This window comes from Misgurnus anguillicaudatus, chromosome 6 (assembly GCF_027580225.2).
Source record: "Misgurnus anguillicaudatus chromosome 6, ASM2758022v2, whole genome shotgun sequence".
In the NCBI taxonomy this organism is placed as follows: domain Eukaryota; kingdom Metazoa; phylum Chordata; class Actinopteri; order Cypriniformes; family Cobitidae; genus Misgurnus; species Misgurnus anguillicaudatus.
This window is the reverse complement of record NC_073342.2, coordinates 20,119,107-20,137,987: the sequence shown is the minus strand read 5'-3', so window position 1 is coordinate 20,137,987 and position 18,881 is coordinate 20,119,107. Positions and strand designations below refer to the sequence as shown.

Below are 18,881 nucleotides of genomic sequence, written 5' to 3'. Positions count from 1 at the left end.
AACTCGTCCTAGAGCTTTTGTCCAATTTGCTTAAAGAATGGGTGTGTAGCATCTATAGACACTCATGGCAAAAAGTTATGGAATTCGTGTTGATTCACCAATCCGTTACCGTATAACGCGTCAATGAATTTCACGTAGAGCGCGAAAAAACGGATTTGAGGCTGTATCTTCACCAAAGTTAAGCGTATTCATACGAAACTTGGTAGTTTTGATGGCAGTCACGGCCTGAGGGTGCGTGCCCAGTTTCGTCACAGCGCCACCTAGTGTTCACGAGATTTGAAAAATGGCTATTTTTGCTTATAACTTTTGCAAACTTGAGTCTGAAATTATAAATGTGCTATTGTTAGATTCCTTGAGGCATGCCGAGTCAAACGATACCAAAAGGTTTTCGGTCGGCCATTTTGGGGGTCGGCCATTTTGAATTTTAACTTTTTTTGTAGGAAAGTTATGAAATTTGGCACACTCAAAGAGGACATTCCAAATAGTCACCACACCAAATTTGGAGTATCTATGTCAAACCCGATAGCGCCACCAACAGTCCAAATTTTCACTTACATTTTTGGTTATAACTGCTGACCCGTACGTCATAGAAATGCAATTCTTGTTTCTTCTGATTCCTTGGCTCATGCCAATTCGATTGCACCATATGACATCATTTCCGTCATGCTAATTATTTCGATATTTTGAATTGTTTGTAAAACCTACTTTTTCGAACTCGTCCTAGAGCTTTTGTCCAATTTGCGTAAAGAATGGGTGTGTAGCATCTAGAGACACTCATGGCAAAAAGTTATGGAATTCATGTCGATTCGCCAATCCGTTTCCGTACACCACGTCAACGAATTTTACGCAGATTGGGAACAAAGGGATTTGAGGCGGTATCTTCGCCAAAGTTAAACATATTCACATGAGATTTGGTAGTTTTGATGGCAGTCATGACCTGAGGGTGCGTGCACAGTTTCGGTACAGCGCCACCTAGTTTGAGCATGTTGATGAGCATGCCGCAATGGATTTGTGGCTATATCTTCGCAAAAGTTCTGCACATTGGCAGTGGTTCAGGGGTTAGTGGTGGTTGTCTACAAATCGGAAGGTTGGTGGTTCAAACCCCAGCTCCACCTGACCAAGTCGCAAGATGTCCATGAGTTATATGTCATAACAGTCATTGAAAAGTGATTTTTTTTTTGCTTATAACTACTGCAAAATTGAGTCTAAATTCATGAAAGCTATTGTTAGATTCCTTGAGGCATGCTGAGTCAAATGATATCAAAACGTTTTCTGTCTGCCATTTTCAATAACAAAGCATACCAACTTTTTCAAAACTCCTCCTAGAGCGTTTGTTTGATTGGCTTGGATTTGGTACACACAATATAGACTCTAGACAAAAAGTTTTTGTCAGTTGTTGTATAGCACATCAACAAATATAATGGCGAGCACAAAAATGGATTTGAGGCTATATCTTCGCAAAGGTTTTGCACATTGATGTGTGTATTGGCAGTGGTTCAGTGGTTAGTGTAGGTTGTCCACAAATCGGAAGGTTGGTGGTTCAAACCCCAGCTCCACCTGACCAAGTGATGAGGTGTCCATGAGTGAGACATCTAACCCCAAATGCTCCTGATGAGCTGGATGGCTCTTGTGTGGCTGACACTGTATGAATAGGTGAATGTTTCACAACCTGTAAATGTCATGAACTGAGGGTGTATGGAATGTTTTGTTACAGCACCACCTAGTTCAGGGGTAGGCAACGTCGGTCCTGGAGTGCCGATGTCCTGCAGATTTTAGCTCCAACCCTATTAAAACTTTGGCTACATAGGTTTCAGGTGACTTTTTAGACCTTGATTAGCTTGTTCAGGTGTGCTTGATTAGAGCTGGAGCTAAACTCTGCAGGACATCGGCACTCCAGGACCGACGTTGCCTACCCCTGACCTAGTTCATCAGTGACATTTTTTGAAAGCCCTTGTAAACTTTTCAGTGCCCCCTACTGGTTAAGAATTTTGAGGCTTTATCTCCAGATCACTTTATCGTATGTACACCAAATTTGGATTTGTCATCACAATCATGACCTGAGGCACCATATTGTTTCGGTGCAGTGCCCCCAGTGGTCAAGTCATTTGAGGCTATATTTCAACATTGCTTAATCATATGTATATAAAATTTTGTGGGTGTCATCACAATCATGACCCAAGGCATCATCTATTGTTTCGGTGCAGTGCCACCTAGTGGTCAAGTCATTTGAGGCCATATCTCCACATTTCTTAATCATATGTACACAAAATTTGGTGGGTGTCATCACAATCATGGCCTGATGCACCATCTATTGTTTCGGTGCAGTGCCTCCTAGTGGTCAAGTCATTTGAGGCTATATATCAACATTGCTTAATTGTATGTATATCAAATTTGGTGGGTGTCATCACAATCATGACCTGAGGCACCATCTGTTGTTTTGGGGCAGTGCCCCCTCGTGGTCAAGTCATTTGAGGCTGTATCTCAACATTGCTTAATCGTATGTATATCAAATTTGGTGGATGTCATCACAATCATGACCTGAGGAACCATCTATTGTTTCGATGCAGTGCCCCCTAGTGGTCAAGTCATTTGAGGCTATATCTCCACATTGCTTAATCATATGTACACCAAATTTGGTGGGTGTCTTCACAATCGTGACCTGAGGCACCATCTATTGTTTAAGTGCAGTGCCCCCTAGTGGTCAAGTCATTTGAGGCTATATCTCAACATTGCTTAATCATATGTATATTAAATTTGGTGGGTGTCATCACAAACATGACCTGAGGCAAAACCCATTGTTTCTACACAGCACTCAAGATTTGAAAAATGGCTATATTTGCCTTAATCTACTGAAAACTTCTTAAATCTTAAATCATGACGGTCATCAACCAATACTTCATTCGGTGCCCTTTTTAGCTTGACCCCGGCATCGCTGCTTGCAGCTATATTACTAAGGTTAATACTAAGGTTTACCAAGTTGCCTATTTTGTGATAAATCTGTGCAACAGGTTATCTGCTGGCAATACTATCTTCATTATTTCCAAGTCACAAATTTGTGAGCCTGAATTTCATGGCTTTCATTAAAGAACAGAAGATTTGGAGTCCATATCAGCTCATTTTTTTATGCTACCTACAAACAGGAGAATTACCAAGAGAAATACATTTTTATGGATTTACCCAATGATTTTCCTTATACGTGTACAGCCATATGGCTGATTAAACAGATTTACATTGTCATTAGTGCAGTCAGGAAGACATATTTTGTTATTGTAAGACTGTGCACATGATTTATGCCCTGTGGATGGTGAAATCTGTCCAGTAATTGAGGAGAAAAGTCTCTTTTAGAGCTAAATTAAGATGGGTGGGATGACGTGGTGAACAGGCCGTTCCTCAAACCAAGCAATATTTCACAAAGCTGCCTAACTGAAAACCATCCACGCAATATGTAAGTCATTATGGCAAAAGTTATTTGCAGGCTTACTTTGTTGAACAATTAAATTCATGTAGATAAGGCAGACATTATTCCTGCTGTGAATGGTGTGCAGTGCACTCGAAAAAATGCTAGGTTATTTTACCAGGCACTGGGTCAAGAAACTAGTTTATATTTGACCCAACAATAGGTTAAACAACCCAGCATTTTGGGTTGAAACAACCCAGCACACTGTTAAAAATTATATCATATCAACATATATTTTTATGTTACTTAAATGTAATAAATTAAGTAAAACAATTTCAACTTGTTTTTCTAAGTTATGTCAACTTATCACACGTCAACACTTAAAAAGTAGGTCAAATTGACTTGTTAATTCATAATTAAGTTGTTTAAACTTCATGGTTCATTCTTCATTCTTTTTGACCTAACGTTGCACTGTAAAAAAATGATGCCTTACATTTTTTTGTTGAATCAACTCAGATTTACAAGTCATTACAAGTTACTACTTTTTATCTTGCCTAGAGATGAGTTGTAATAACTTATAGTTGAAAAAAGTCAACTTCATTTTATAAGTTGTAGCAACTCATCTCTTCAATCTCAATCTTCAAGATAATAGTAAGTTGACATAACTTGTAAATTTGAGTTGATTCAACAAAAAAATTAAGGCAGCAAAGATTTTTTTCAGTGTGGTTTCTAAATAACCCAGCATTTTTCATGGGTGTATTTGTGACCCTGGACCACAAAAACAGTCATAAGGGTCAATTTTTTGGGTAAAAGTTGTTTGTTAGGATACAACAATATTTGTCTGACATACATTTATTTAAAAATCTGGAACTGAGGGTGCGCAAAAATCTGAAAATTGAGAAAATTGCCTTTAAAGTTGTCCAAATGAAGTCCTTAGCAACTGCATCCACTCAGAAAAAAAAGTTTTTTTTATATTTACGATATGAAATTTACAAAATATCTTAATATAACATGATCTTTACTTAATATCCTAATGAATTTTGGCATAAAATAAAAATATAATTTTGACCCATGCATACAAAATTGTTGGCTATTGCTCCAAATAAACCTGTGCAACCTATGTCTGGTTTTGTGGTCCAGGGTCACATATTTGACAACACTATTTCTATTCAAATATATTGACTTAGAAAATTGACATACACAAGTCAATTTACACATAAATCAGTGCTTGTAGTCTCCAATTTTTTACGGATACTAAGGCTATGTGACTTCAAGATACTCTTCAAGATCAATTTCTTGTGCTAGGAACAGATGTTTACCATTCTCCTTAAGCCCTTAAGTTCAATTGTTTGTTCTATGACCCTAGTACATCTATAAGATTTGGTAAATATTAAATACAAGAAGATCTACACCAGTGCTTCCCAATCCTAATCCTTGAGTAGCCCTTCCCAGAAAGATTTAGATGTCTCCTTATTTAAAACATCTGATTCAACTAATCAGCCTCCCTCCAAAATAGTAAACATGGCTGTTTCTCAATTCCAAGAATGCAAAGAACGGACTTGCGTTCTCATGAAGATTGGTCTTGCCAGGCGACCTTGGAAGAACGAACTCAGAAGGTCACGAGAACACAGAATGCACTGGTGAGAATTGAGATGTGTGCGATCTTCCTGTTGGTCACTTGACCTCCCCAGATTTCAGCACGCAAGTCTGCACTCGATGCATCCTCAATATCAAGAACACATCCGGGTATTTTTAAGTCCTCTGTACTTGCGTTCTTGAGAATTGAAATTGAATTTTGCCGGTTAATGATGACGTTTTATATGCACTGTAAAAAAACTGTAATTTTATGGAATTTATCGTTTTATTTGACAGATTTTTCATGTTTTTGGAATACAGTTTAAAACTGGTAAAATTACCCTAAAAAACCCTGCAAATTTACATATCCACTGTAAAATTACATGAAAAACACGTCAATCTGCATACACTGTAAAAAACTTTAATTTTGTATCACTGAGAATTTCTGTAATTTATTGTGCCCATTATTTTACGATATTTTTCCGGCACACCAGCTGCCGTAATGTAACTTTTTTTACAGATTTTTTTTACAGTGTTAATGATAGAGTATTACCTGCTCACAAAATCATTGCGACTTATTTATGAACCACAACAAATTCCTTTGTAAATGCTTTATGAATCCATTCATGTTAAATTCATGTGGAAATTTATGCAGAGTAATGGTTTCAAAATTATTATTCACCTAGTGTTTCAAAAAAATTAATGCTAAGTAAAGGCTTAAAGGCAGGGTAGGCAGGAATTATCTAAAAACCTTTTTTACAAGTTTGTCCAAACCGTCTCTACATACAAATGCACAACTAAAATGTAAGTACTCTAAAAAAGAGAGTATAAAACTCGAGCGTCTGTAGACCTCTCACGACTGTGTTAAACACAGTTAATTATTTCCATCCGGGACGAAACATATGATTAGCTTGCTCAAATATCACTCTCTCTCGCGACCATGGCTCCACCCGTTGCTATGGGATCTGCCCAGACATGCGCACACCCGATTGATTTGAACGTGCACGAGGCAATAGGAAGAGCAATAGTACAGCAGAGAAATAGCACTAACAACTCACAGAAACTGCATTCACATCTTACAGTACCTGCATATCCAGTCAGCGAAGGCAAAAAAGGAATAAATGAAGCAATCAAACGAGAGGAAATATCGCGTGGCTTTTCCTCGAGTCGATGATGCGGTAGCGGTATTGTCTGCGGAGTGTAGTCCTCGTCAGAGTCAACAATGCTTTCATCACAGAAACTCTTCCATGCAAAACACTGGCTGAGTGAGTACTAAAAGCCATCCGTTTATAAAATCCATCTGTTTATATTCCTAGTGATAAAGTTAGGTGTATTATTACATGTGATTGTGACTTGATGTTAATACATGCACCGCGCTCCTTCCTCTCCGCTTGTCTGAGGTAATTCGCGCGTTCATGTGTTTTGGGGGCGTGGCTTAAGAAGAAACCCAGAAGGGAGGGGGTGGAGTGAATGGAAAAGTTAGCTGTGTTTAAAACAGTGCTGAGAGGTATACAGACACTCGATTTTTGTGCTCTCTTTTTCAGAGTACTTACATTTTACTTGTGTATTGATATATAAGGTCAGTTTAAACAAATTTGTGGGAAAGTTTTTTTGGATAATTCCTGCCTATTCTGCCTTTAAGTAAGCAGCTAAGTATAAATTCACTTTGCAATATTAACCTCTCCGATCTTTTGTTTTCTCCCTGTTGATGCGATCAGCATTTTAATTGTGTGGTGTTTCACACACCCACATAAAATATACCGACTGACTATATATGGAATGTATATCCTGAACACGTGATATTCACTGGTGATATGGGACTAAAAGCATGCATCAAGAAAAGATAATGAAGCTTGATCTCACCCACACAAAACAGATAGACCTCTACAGGGATTCAACTTCAAAGAATTGGTGTGGGCTCCTAATACACACACAGACCTTAGGAGCTATATTAGTGAGAGCCTCTTACAGGCACAGTGGTTTTCATAAGAAAATGAAATCTGCATCTAATCCTCACATATTGACATTATTAGATTGAAACATGATTTGGTCAGACAGTAAGGACCACCTAAATTTATTATTATGTAATTCTACATAAAATCATCTTAAAAAACATTCTGTAAAAATATAACCTTAATATATTTAATATTGACTATGTCAAATATTGAAATAAATGTAAAATAAATGATCCTACTCTCATAATTTGATTATGATTTCACATGCAGGGTCACAAAAGGTCCTTTTCAAAAAGTTGCGCACATGCACGCACAAACACGTTATTAAACATGTCCTTTCTTTCCAGGACACGCACATGAAAAATGAATCTTGAAAAGAATAAACACCAAATCTTTCAAAGGGCGAAGATTAAAAGTTTGCTGTAATTTAATGCCGTTTCAAATACTTACTGTATTTCAGGCTCAGTGCAGACATCACAAGAGCTTTACAGAGGCTGGTGATGTCACACGTCCGCCATGACCGGCTCGGAGATCATTAAAACCGGGCCTTTGAAGGGTTTTCTCTGTGATCTCATAAACGTTAGTTCTTGTTATTCGCCTCTTTAATCATGGCAATCCTCCAAACACAAATTCCTGCCAAAATAAATGAGGACCATCAATTCATGTCTGACAAAGCTTACGAGAAAAGACGTCACTGGGGTTCAAGTGACACTCGAAACATTCTACAGACATGAAGAGACACACACAAAAAAAATGACAGGTTAAGTCCTGGGGCGCAAATAAAATCTGATTTGCTGGTGGCCGCTTACCGTGGAGGTTTAACTGCTTGTCAGAGTGAAGAATTGGGCAGATGTAGGAAACAGCTGTAAGTGACACGTCCTTTAAATTTCAGGGCCTGTGAGCACCGAAGGCTGCTTTTTTGTCTTGTCTCCTCAGGTCTGGGACATGAGCAACAGCTCTGCTGCCAGTGAATATACACACAGATACAAAACAAGATGTGAGACTGCTTTTTTAAGAGAATTCAGGATTTTGGGTATTGATTTGTGTCTTTTGATTTATATCTGTTAACATCATTCATTTAGTGACAACATCAAGATTTGTGCTTTATGTTTAGTTTCAATAATAGGTTGTATAAACTCTTTAAACTTTTCCAATTGAATGATTTTTGAAAAACACTTTGGAAAACACCAAAACACACTTGTAACCAATCAGCAGTAAGAGGCGTGTCTACTAAACGACATCGTTGCCTGGGTTGTGTATGTGTGGGGCGGGTCTATCAAAAGAAGGTCCAAATTATATTGAGGTAGGGGCGTGCTTGTTTAGATGATTTCCAATGTCAACATTGGCTTTCAAAGATCGTGCACCCTTCCTTTAAATAACGTTTTTTTTGGGGGGTCCCAAAATGATAAAATAAAAAAAATGGATGAACCTACAACCAATCAGAGCTATGGAGTGTGTGACGTATGTTGAAATGGCGTCTTTTGCAGCCTGACCGAACTGCTAGTTATTTACTATTGAGTTATTTCGCTACAATGACACTAACATTATGATTTTACTAAGTCTGAGTTAGGAACGTACATCGACACCTACTATGTTTACAACATTTCATTCATATCACAACATTGTAAGTGTTACCAAGTCATACAGTCAGACTATATCTTACCCATTCAGCAGCCACGATTCCGGGCTTCCGAAAAGAAGCTAATTATATCCATCTTGTCGTGCACGCCGAGTTGCATCGCCGTGATACCCATTTCAGTTGCTTCTTTAACTTGGTCCTCCATAAGTGCGACGAAAGGAGAAACAACATGACAATAGACACATCTGAATTTTCCAGCGGCAGCCATTTCGTTGTAAACAGATTCAACACACGCGCTCTTTGGTGACGTGGTTGATTCCGTTACTGTTGATCATCTCATCATATAAAGCCCGCCCTTGACAATAAAAATGTTTGGGAGAAGATTGTGTTAGCAGCACAAAGGTAATGGGTTTGATTTTCACACAATAATTTACTCCTGGGGAAGTACCCTTTAAAAAGGTCCTAATATGTACCAATTATGTACAGATATGTATAAATTTGGTACCTTTGAGGTATTATAAGAACCCCCTAGGTGTACTTTTTGAAAGGGAAGGGCCCCAGTGACATCCAGGGACAATTTTTTTGACCATTTTGTCTGACAGTGTAGCGAAAACACCTGCCAATAAAATATATAGCTTTAAAGCAATTAAAGTTGCTTTGGATAAAAGCATCTCCCAAATTCATAAATGTAAAATAAAATGGAGGTTTTTTTTTGTGAAATATATTTATTAATTTTTTAACATTACAAAATGTAAAACAAACAAAAAAACAAGAAAAACAAATAAATTATAAATCAAATAAAATTAACAAACATATGGCGCACCTCAGTAAATCAATTTAGGAAATATATGAAATAGAAAATGACCTAGTCATATAAACCATGTATCTTACATATTTTGCTCCGCACATTTAAATCTCATTAAACAAACCCTCTAATTAGAATAGAGGATATATCTAAGCCCATATATATCAGAAATGGGTCCCACCTTCTATAAAATATGATCTTTATTATTGGACGCGCAGGTTAGATAATCTAATGAAACATATTCTAATATAACCCTGTGCCATAATGACCTAGAAGGGGCCTTATCAACTAACCAGTTCAAAAGAATACATTTTCTTGCACAGAATGTTAGGAACTTGCAAAGTGTCTTTTTATGTTTGTCTGCAATCATGTCCTCGTATATTCCAAGCAACATGTGTTTTGGGTCGTAGCCAATATTAATGGATAAGATAGCATTAAGTTCTTGTTCAACCATAACCCAAAATTTCTGAATCTCCCTGCAAGACCAGAAACAGTGGATAAGATCTCCTTCTTCTGTTTGGCATTTCGGGCACATTGGCGAGCAGTCTTCTTTAAACTTGTGCCTCCTTGAAGGTGAAATGTGAGCTCTATGCAAAATTTTCAACTGCATTGCTTTTACTCGGTTACATATGCTTAAGGTCCCTGCATTCTTCCATGCTTCCTCCCATTGATCATCTGTGATTTGTATATCAAGTGTCCTTTCCCATGTCCTCTTCAATAAGTCCGTATTTACAGATCCACAATCTTTGAGAACCTTATGAAAAGAACTTATAGAACTGTTTGCTTGTGAGAAAAGCTGTCTCTCCACAGCCGAAATGTCCTAATTTGTGAGCAAAGTAGTGTCCTTTTTCACAAAGTCTCTCAACTGTAAATAACGAAAAAAATCCTGTCGTGTAATGTTGTACTTGGCAGTTAATTGGTCAAATGACATCAAAGTGTCCCCCTCGAACAGGTCATGTAAAGTAATGAGACCTTTGTGTGTCCAAACACGAAACTTTGGGATGGAGGTTTGTTTAAAAATGAATCTTTATTTTTGATTTGAGGGGTAAATGTGTACTATAGGGTTCCTTCCTACACAATATACATGTCAAAATTCCATACTTTCCAGACTCAAATTTCCAGATTTCCCTACAGATTTTTCCGACCATATTTAACTTGTTCTGATCAATTGTTTTAAAATTCAACTGCTACGAGTATGTTACATTCTAAACATTTAGTATTGGCATTTTTGCTATAAGTAGCTAGACAGGATGTGAGGTGGGGAGAGAGAAGGGCGGGATGGAGAAAAATCCATGAGCCAGGACTCGAACTCGGGTCTCCTGAAGCACAACAGCGCTACATGGCGACACACTTACACACAATGCTATCTGCACCGACAAGTATGTTGCACAGAAGGGACGTTGTACAATTAACCAGAAAATTTGAAAATAGAGGTAAAGTCAAATGACAATGCTTAATTTGCTGTTAGGTACAGCAAACTTGAAAAGACCGTTTAAACAATAGGCTAATTATAAATAAAATATTTAGAAATTCTATATTAAAATATTGCCTTTTGTGACCTTAAAGGCGGAGTCCATTATGTTTGAAAAACGTTTTGGAAAAGGAGACGGGCTGACTACCAAAACACACTTATAGCCACTCAGCAGTAAGGAGCGTGTCTACTAACCGACATCCTTGCCGTGTTGCGTATGTGTGGGGCGGGTCCATCAACAGAAGGTCCAGATTCTATTGGGGTAGGGGCGTGTTTGTTTAGGTGATTTCAAATATCAACATTGGCTTTCAAACATCGTGGACTCCGCCTTTAACAAACAAAATGCTAAATCAGTCACAATTATTTAAAGGGTTATTAATTTACCCAAAAATGACATTTCTATAATCATTTACTTAGCCTCGTGTCATTCTAAACTAATACGATCAAGTGTAAAAACAATCTTTTGGCAGTGCTGGCAGACTGATCAAATCGCCATGAAAAAATTACTGTATGTATAATATATATTTATTATATACATTTAGAAATTCTTAACTTTATATTTAGAAAACGAAATAGGGATAATAGTCCGGAAATTAAATCAAATTCCATATTTTTCCAAACCGCATAGGAACCCTAAGACTAATAAGCTTTCAGTTCATGGTTTTTTTTTTTTGCAATGCAAAGAAATGCAACATCGCCATTTGTGTTAATGGCCTCAACAACTTATGACCTTCTGATAAGGAAATTGGAATTGCTCAGAGTGCAAAGTTTGGGAAAGACCCATGAGAGGGTGGTCACCTCCCAGAGGTTAATTCGATCCTATTAACCAGAATGTAATTAGATAACACAATGAGTGTGTGCTTCACCTGATAAGTACCTTGTTTGGTTCATTTCGGTCTGTGGTGTTGCCTTCTGATCAATGGGCAAATCGATGGGCCTATTTATCCCCACAGGGCTTAATTTTGACTGCCACTTTGATAAACGAAAGAGAAGTGGAACTAAAATGCCTTAAGTCAGACACAATGACCAATCTGCGCACATCCAGTGCCTGTCAATCGACAATAATCCTACGTGATTGCGTTAAATACATGATTAAGAAATAGGCTTGTGATTTCTTCCTTCTGCACCAATTGATGCACTAACAACTTAATAACGCATGGAGAATAAAAAAAGTTTATTTTTCTTTTAACATGGGCTGATTTAAAATAAACCTGTCACTTGTGCTTGTGCAAACTCTCTGTCACATTAACCAATGATGACTGAATTATGTTCCTGGACTGACAACGTTATTCCTGGAACAACAATCCTAGTAACTAATTGAAGGGGTTTGGCAGTAATTATTCATTTAGGATTTGATTCATGATTGGCCAATGGGAATTTGATTTATTTATGTTTTCACGTTTAGCAGACACTTTTATCCAAAGTTTGGATAAGAAACATTTTATCAGTTTCTACAGTTCATGAGACTTGAAGCCATGACTTTTGGATTGTGTTTTTGAGCAACACAGGATGTCCTACACTGTTAGAAAAAATGGTCAAAAAAGGCTTAGGCTGTCACTAGGGCATTACCCTTTAATATGGTCCAAATATGTACCATTTAGGTACAGATATACAGTGCCTTGTGAAAGTATTTAGCCCCCTTGAATTTTTCGACCTTTTGCCACATTTCAGGCTGCAAACATAAAGATATAAAACTGTAATTTTTTGTGAAGAATCAACAACAAGTGGGACACAATCATGAAGTGGAACAAAGTTTATTGGATATTTCAAACTTTTTCAACAAATGAAAAACGGAAAAATTGGCCATGCAAAATTATTCAGCCTCTTTACTTTCAGTGCAGAAAACTCTCTCCAGATGTTCTGTGAGGATCTCTGAATGATGCAATGTTGACCTAAATGACTAATGATGATAAATAAAATCCATTTGTGTGTAATCAAGTCTCCATATAAATGCACCTGCTCTGTGATAGTCTCAGAGGTCTGTTTAAAGCGCAGAGAGCATAATGAAGAACAAAAAACACCAGGGAGGTCCGAGATACTGTTGTGGAGAAGTTTAAAGCCGGTTTGGATACAAAAAAGATTTCCCAAGCTTTAAACATCCCAAGGAGCACTGTGCAAGTGATAATATTGAAATGGAAAGAGTATCAGATCACTGCAAATCTACAAAGACCCGGACGTCCGTCTAAACTTTCAGCTCAAACAAGGAGAAGACTGATCAGAGATGCAGCCAAGAGGCCCATGATCACTCTGGATGAACTGCAGAGATCTACAGCTGAGGTGGGAGAGTCTGTCCATGGGACAACAATCAGTCGTATACTGCACAAATCTGGCCTTTATGGAAGAGTGGCAAGAAGAAAGCCATTTCTTAAAGATATCCATAAAAGTGTCACATGGGGGACACACCAAACTTGGGGAAGAAGGTGCTCTGGTCAGATGAAACAAAAATTGAACTTTTTGGCAACAATTTAAAAAGTTATGTTTGCCGTAAAAGCAACAGAGCTCATCACCCTGAACACACCATCCCCACTGTCAAACATGGTGGTGGCAGCATCATGGTTTGGGCCTGCTTTTCTTCAGCAGAGACAGGGAAGATGGTTAAAATTGATGGGAAAATGGATGAAGCCAAATACAGGACCATTCTGGAAGAAAACCTGATGGAGTCTGCAAAAGACCTGAGACTGGGATGGAGATTTGTCTTTCAACAAGACAATGATGCAAAACATAAAGCATATAAACATATCCAGGTGTTAGAATGGCTAAGTCAAAGTCCAGACCTGAATCCAATCGAGAATCTGTGGAAAGAACTGAAAACTGCTGTTCACAAACGCTCTCCATCCAACCTCACTGAGCTCGAGCTGTTTTGCAAGGAGGAATGGGCAAAAATTTCTGTCTCGATGTGCAAAACAGATAGAGTAGAGACATACCCCAAGTGATTTACAGCTGTTATCGCAGCAAAAGATGGCGCTACAAAGTATTAACTTAAGGGGGCTGAATAATTTTGCACACCCAATTTTTCAGTTTTTTATTTGTTAAAAAAGTTTGAAATATCCAATACATTTCGTTCCACTGTATGATTGTGTCCAACTTGTTGTTGATTCTTCACAAAAAATTACAGTCTATATCTTTATGTTTGAAGTTTGAAATGTGGCAAAAGGTTGAAAAGTTCAAGGGGGCCGAATACTTTCGCAAGGCACTGTATATACACTCACCTAAAGGATTGTTAGGAACACCTGTTCAATTTCTCATTAATGCAATTATCTAATCAACCAGTCACATGGCAGTTGCTTCAATGCATTTAGGGGTGTGGTCCTGGTCAAGACAATCTCCTGAACTCCAAACTGAATGTCAGAATGGGAAAGAGAGGTGATTTAACCAATTTTGAGCGTGGCATAGTTGTTGGTACCAGACGGGCAGTCTAGATAGAAGAGCAACTTTAACTGAAATAACCACTCGTTACAACCGAGGTATGCAGCAAAGCATTTGTGAAGTCACAACACACACAACCTTGAGGCGGATGGGCTACAACAGCAGAAGACCCCACAGGGTACCTCTCATCTCCACTACAAATTGGAAAAAGAGGCTACAATTTGCACAAGCTCACCAAAATTGTACAGTTGAAGACTGGAAAAATGTTGCCTGGTCTGATGAGTCTCGATTTCTGTTGAGACATTCAGATAGTAGAGTCAGAATTTGGCATAAACAGAATGAGAACATGGATTCATCATGTCTTGTTACCACTGTGCAGGCTGGTGGTGATGGTGTAATGGTGTGAGGGATGTTTTCTTGGCACACTTTAGGCCCCTTAGTGCCAATTGGGCATCGTTTAAATGCCACAATCTACCTGAGCATTGTTTCTGACCATGTCCATCCCTTTATGACCACCATGTACCCATTCTCTGATGGCTACTTCCAGCAGGATAATGTCACAAAGCTTGAATCATTTCAAATTGGTTTCTTGAACATGACAATGAGCTCACTGTACTAAAATGGCCCCCACAGTCACCAGATCTCAACCCAATAGAGAATCATTGGGATGTGGTGGAACGGGAGCTTCATGCCCTGGATGTGCATCCCAAAAATCTCTATCAACAGCAAGATGCTATCCTATCAACATTTCTAAAGAATGCTTTCAGAACCTCAATACCACATAAAAAAAAGTTCTGAAGGTGAAAGGGGGTCAAACACAGTATTAGTATAATGTTCCTAATAATCCTTTAGTTGAGTGTACATTTGGTACTAATATGTTATGCACAAATGTGTACTTTTTTTATTTTAGCACCCCAGTGACAGCAAGGGACCATTCTTGACCAAATCACATCATCTTAAACTTGTTGGACATAGCTAATGTATAACCACAAATTCAGTTGTGTATCTATTCTCATTGTAAAACATAAAAGATATTAATTAGGAAGAACAGTATGGGATGTCACACACGGCAGGGGTTAATTTATAGGACCGAAGATGAAGTTTTTGAAGTTGAGACGGCACATGGCTAAATACACAGAGGTTTTGAAAGACATGTAGACGTGGGCAGACATAAGCGGATCCCGGGGAGACAAATGGGAATCAAATCGTGCCCCATAGCCAAGACTTGATATGGCAGTGGAACAAGGGTAAGATTTTAAACCCCTTAACTCAACACTCACTGCAGTGCTAAAGATAGGTTTGAGCAATTCTCTTTCTGTGAAAACATCCTGTTTCCAACGCCTTGGGCAGATTTTGATTTGTGTGATTTCAAGCTTGTTTTTGGATTTCTTTTGATTATAGACTTATTATATGGTCTTCATCTGTAACAAGTTAATGCCAACATATCTGTCTTCGCCTGCAAGTTACCGAAGAGTCGGTACCGTGAAAAAGACAAAAAATCTGGGGTCAAAAGTGTTCCACCCAACTGGTGGTGCTAATGACACCAATGTGTCAATATGTATAGCTTGTATGTGGACTGGATTGAAGTAGGACAAATAATGAAATATAAGATCTAGTTAAATCTTTTCAAAAGGTTTCACCTGTTGTTTCCCTCATGAAAACACAAGAAAATGGTTTTCATTCACCCGTAACCTCTATTTCCGATCCAAGCGTGTTTGGAAAGAAGAATGAGTTTGCTCACCACACGCTTTGAGTTAAGGATTCATTGACTGGGGTTATGGGCCAAATCTGTTCACTTAGGATTTTCACACCATATTTTGTGTCACTTAAAAGTCTTTTTTCTATTAACACACCGTCTAGTCTGTGTTTATAATGATTTTGAGCTTTATACGGGCCCAGGCTGATTTTCATTGCATGAAAGACATGGTGTGTTAGACATTGATCGGTTATTTTTTGATATGAATGAGGACTAAAGAGAGTGCGTCATATGCCTCACAACCATTGTTAAAGGGTCCTGACGGGAAATTACAAAACATCATTTTTGGATATAGAAGTCTTGTGTGAGTTAATTCTTAGCTTACAGGCACATAGCTTACAGTCTGCTTATTTTATTTCTAGTAATGCTGCTGTGCAACCAAGCAAACCATGAGACGAATTCGACAAATGACACTGAGCAGCCAAGCAAACTATGAGGGAAATTCACCAAATTAATGGTTAATATGAATGTTGTTGGGCAGAAATGATTCGATCTGCTGATACGCAAATAACCTATCAGTTCAACCTCGAAATAATTTGCTCATCATTAAAATAGTTTGTGATGTCACACAGATGGGCAAATTATTAGCTTTTTACATCAACACGAGAAAAAGGCCTTACATTGGAAACCAATTTTTTTCTCTTTGAAAAAAACTTGTTTACATTGAGGCTTAGATAAGTCTAGACGTGCTCAAATAGGCCACTTGAATGTCTACACTTTTACAGTGCAAGTGGCTTGTAGATAAAAGATCATGAGATCATTAGTTTTACTCAAGATATGATTGCCAACAAGACCATTTTAACTGCACATTAGATGAATGAAAAGGAAATTTAAAATGTGATGATCTCGTTCTCAAACATTTAGAGGGATGAAACATTAGTGACATCAATTCCTTCAAAACATCACCAGTTGCAACATTTTGGATTGGTCAGTAGATTTAACCTCCACAAAGGCAGTACAACACTAACAATATACAAGTTGACGCATTTTAATAATATCGTGTGTTCCTGTATAGCTGTGTTGTAAAGCATTGCGTTATGAGCGCAAAAGGTTGTGGGGTCAAACCCAGGGAACACACATACTGATAAAATGTATACCTTCCTTGTATTGCATTGTAACGCGCTTTGGATAGGAATGTCTGCCAAATGCATAAAAAATGTAATAATATATTATTTGTGTTTAATACGGTCGTAAATGTTTTAACTTAAGTCTCAAAAAGCGTTTAGGTCGTTACTTAAGCGTTTACAGCTTTATATTTAGACTGTACAAAGTAAAAAGACGCTTTTATTGTTGCGCTAAGGCGTGCTTATAGTCTACACACAGCAATACTTGCAATATTTTCATCCATAAACAAGACACACCGACGGATGTGTTTTGAGTGAAGTGAAAAAAATTAACATTCCGGGGGCAAAACAAACGCATTTGATGACTTGCGCATTTACGCAATGAATGATTGCGCTTACGTGCGAAAGGAATCAATGTTAAAGGCGGGGCGACATCATGTCATATAAATGCATGCATCGTTGAGCACATAAAAGGGTGCAGGACCGTTTAGATGGTTATTATTTGAGACTGAACTTTTTACGAGATATATACTTGCGCGCTCCCGTGCCAAAGCTCCCTGCGATCAGGACCATGGAGAGCTCCAGTCTGTGGACGCGGATGGCTGTGTGCGCCGTGCTGCTTTGCTTGGTTACAAGTGCAAGAGCGAACGACCCAGACCCAGATGTAGAGGTTGAAATGGACACACGAGCCATCAGAGACTTCTACCCAAAAGACCCAAACCTAACAAATGAAAAACAGCTTGTAAGTAGCCTAATTCACCTGTATGCTATTTTTATGCTTTATAGAAGCTCTGTTTAAAAAAACGCGAATCCTTTAGGGACTGAGATGCATTATCTTAAAAAAAAATTTTTTTATCAATTCAGCTTGGGGCTTTGCAAGAAGTTCTGGAAAAGCTGCAGACGAAACGAATTCCACCTTGGGAGAAGAAATTTGGTCAAGTTCCCATGGTACGTTTATATTTAACATATAAACATTTCGTCTTTTAAATGTGTATGTTGGCGACGTGGCGTTTGCGCAACACTGTTTTTGTTCTTTACATTTAGCATGTAATGCCACAACATTCCTCATTAAAAAACGATTTTGCACAAAGCAAATCGTGTAATGGTAACATAACATGCTTTTTCATGTTTTCTCAGTGTGATTTGGGAGAACAGTGCGCTATCAGAAAAGGCTCTCGGATTGGCAAGATGTGCGACTGTCCGCGCGGAGCGTTCTGCAACTTTTTCTTGTTAAAGTGTTTGTGAGGATTTTTCACATTGCGGAATTGATTGGGATGGGGATGAGGGGTTGCATATGCATTATATAACATAAATTATTGCATTTTTATTTATATTCCTATTTTTTTAAGTGCGGCAACACTGAAAGTTGTACTGTAAATCTCTGTGTTGTATGTGATAGGCTAAACGTGTAATTGTCACATTTAATTTTAATCTACTGTTTTGTGCATTAAAGTGCAATATAAATTGTTTTGTAAAGTCGTCTGTGTATCAATTACTTTTATAATTGCTTAAAACTAAAATTATGCTTTATTGCATATATTTTTGGGTCAAAAGTTTACCGATAATATTAAACGTGGCAAAATTTGCATGAAAACAGCTCTGAAAATGAAGCTCTGTATAAGTGAAAGGTATGTTCTGATTCTGCATCTTGTTAAATCAATAATTTGTATATATTTCAGTAGTTGAAATACTGCACTGCTGACTAATAATGAATACAGAGGAAATCATCACCTATGCACAGGATAACCACACATTAATGTTGTTTAAAATATTTAGTAATAATGTTATCAACAATTTTCTTAATGTGGTGTCATATGCATGCTTCAAAATCCAGAACTGTGAAAACAAAATATGAAAACAATTGGCCACATCTCATCCATCACTGTCAACCAACCGAATAAATCTGGCAAGAA

General features: G+C 37.9%; 1 protein-coding gene across 1 annotated transcript; it reads left to right on the top strand.

The window, feature by feature from the left end:
- The first annotated feature begins 17,423 nt into the window (after positions 1-17,423).
- Positions 17,424-18,444, top strand: cart2 (cocaine- and amphetamine-regulated transcript 2). Its single transcript, XM_055191994.2, has 3 exons — positions 17,424-17,710; positions 17,833-17,916; positions 18,106-18,444. The coding sequence occupies exons 1-3, from the start codon at positions 17,540-17,542 to the stop codon at positions 18,211-18,213; spliced, it is 363 nt and encodes a 120-aa protein (XP_055047969.1). The 5' UTR covers positions 17,424-17,539; the 3' UTR covers positions 18,214-18,444.
- The last annotated feature ends 437 nt before the right edge of the window (positions 18,445-18,881 follow it).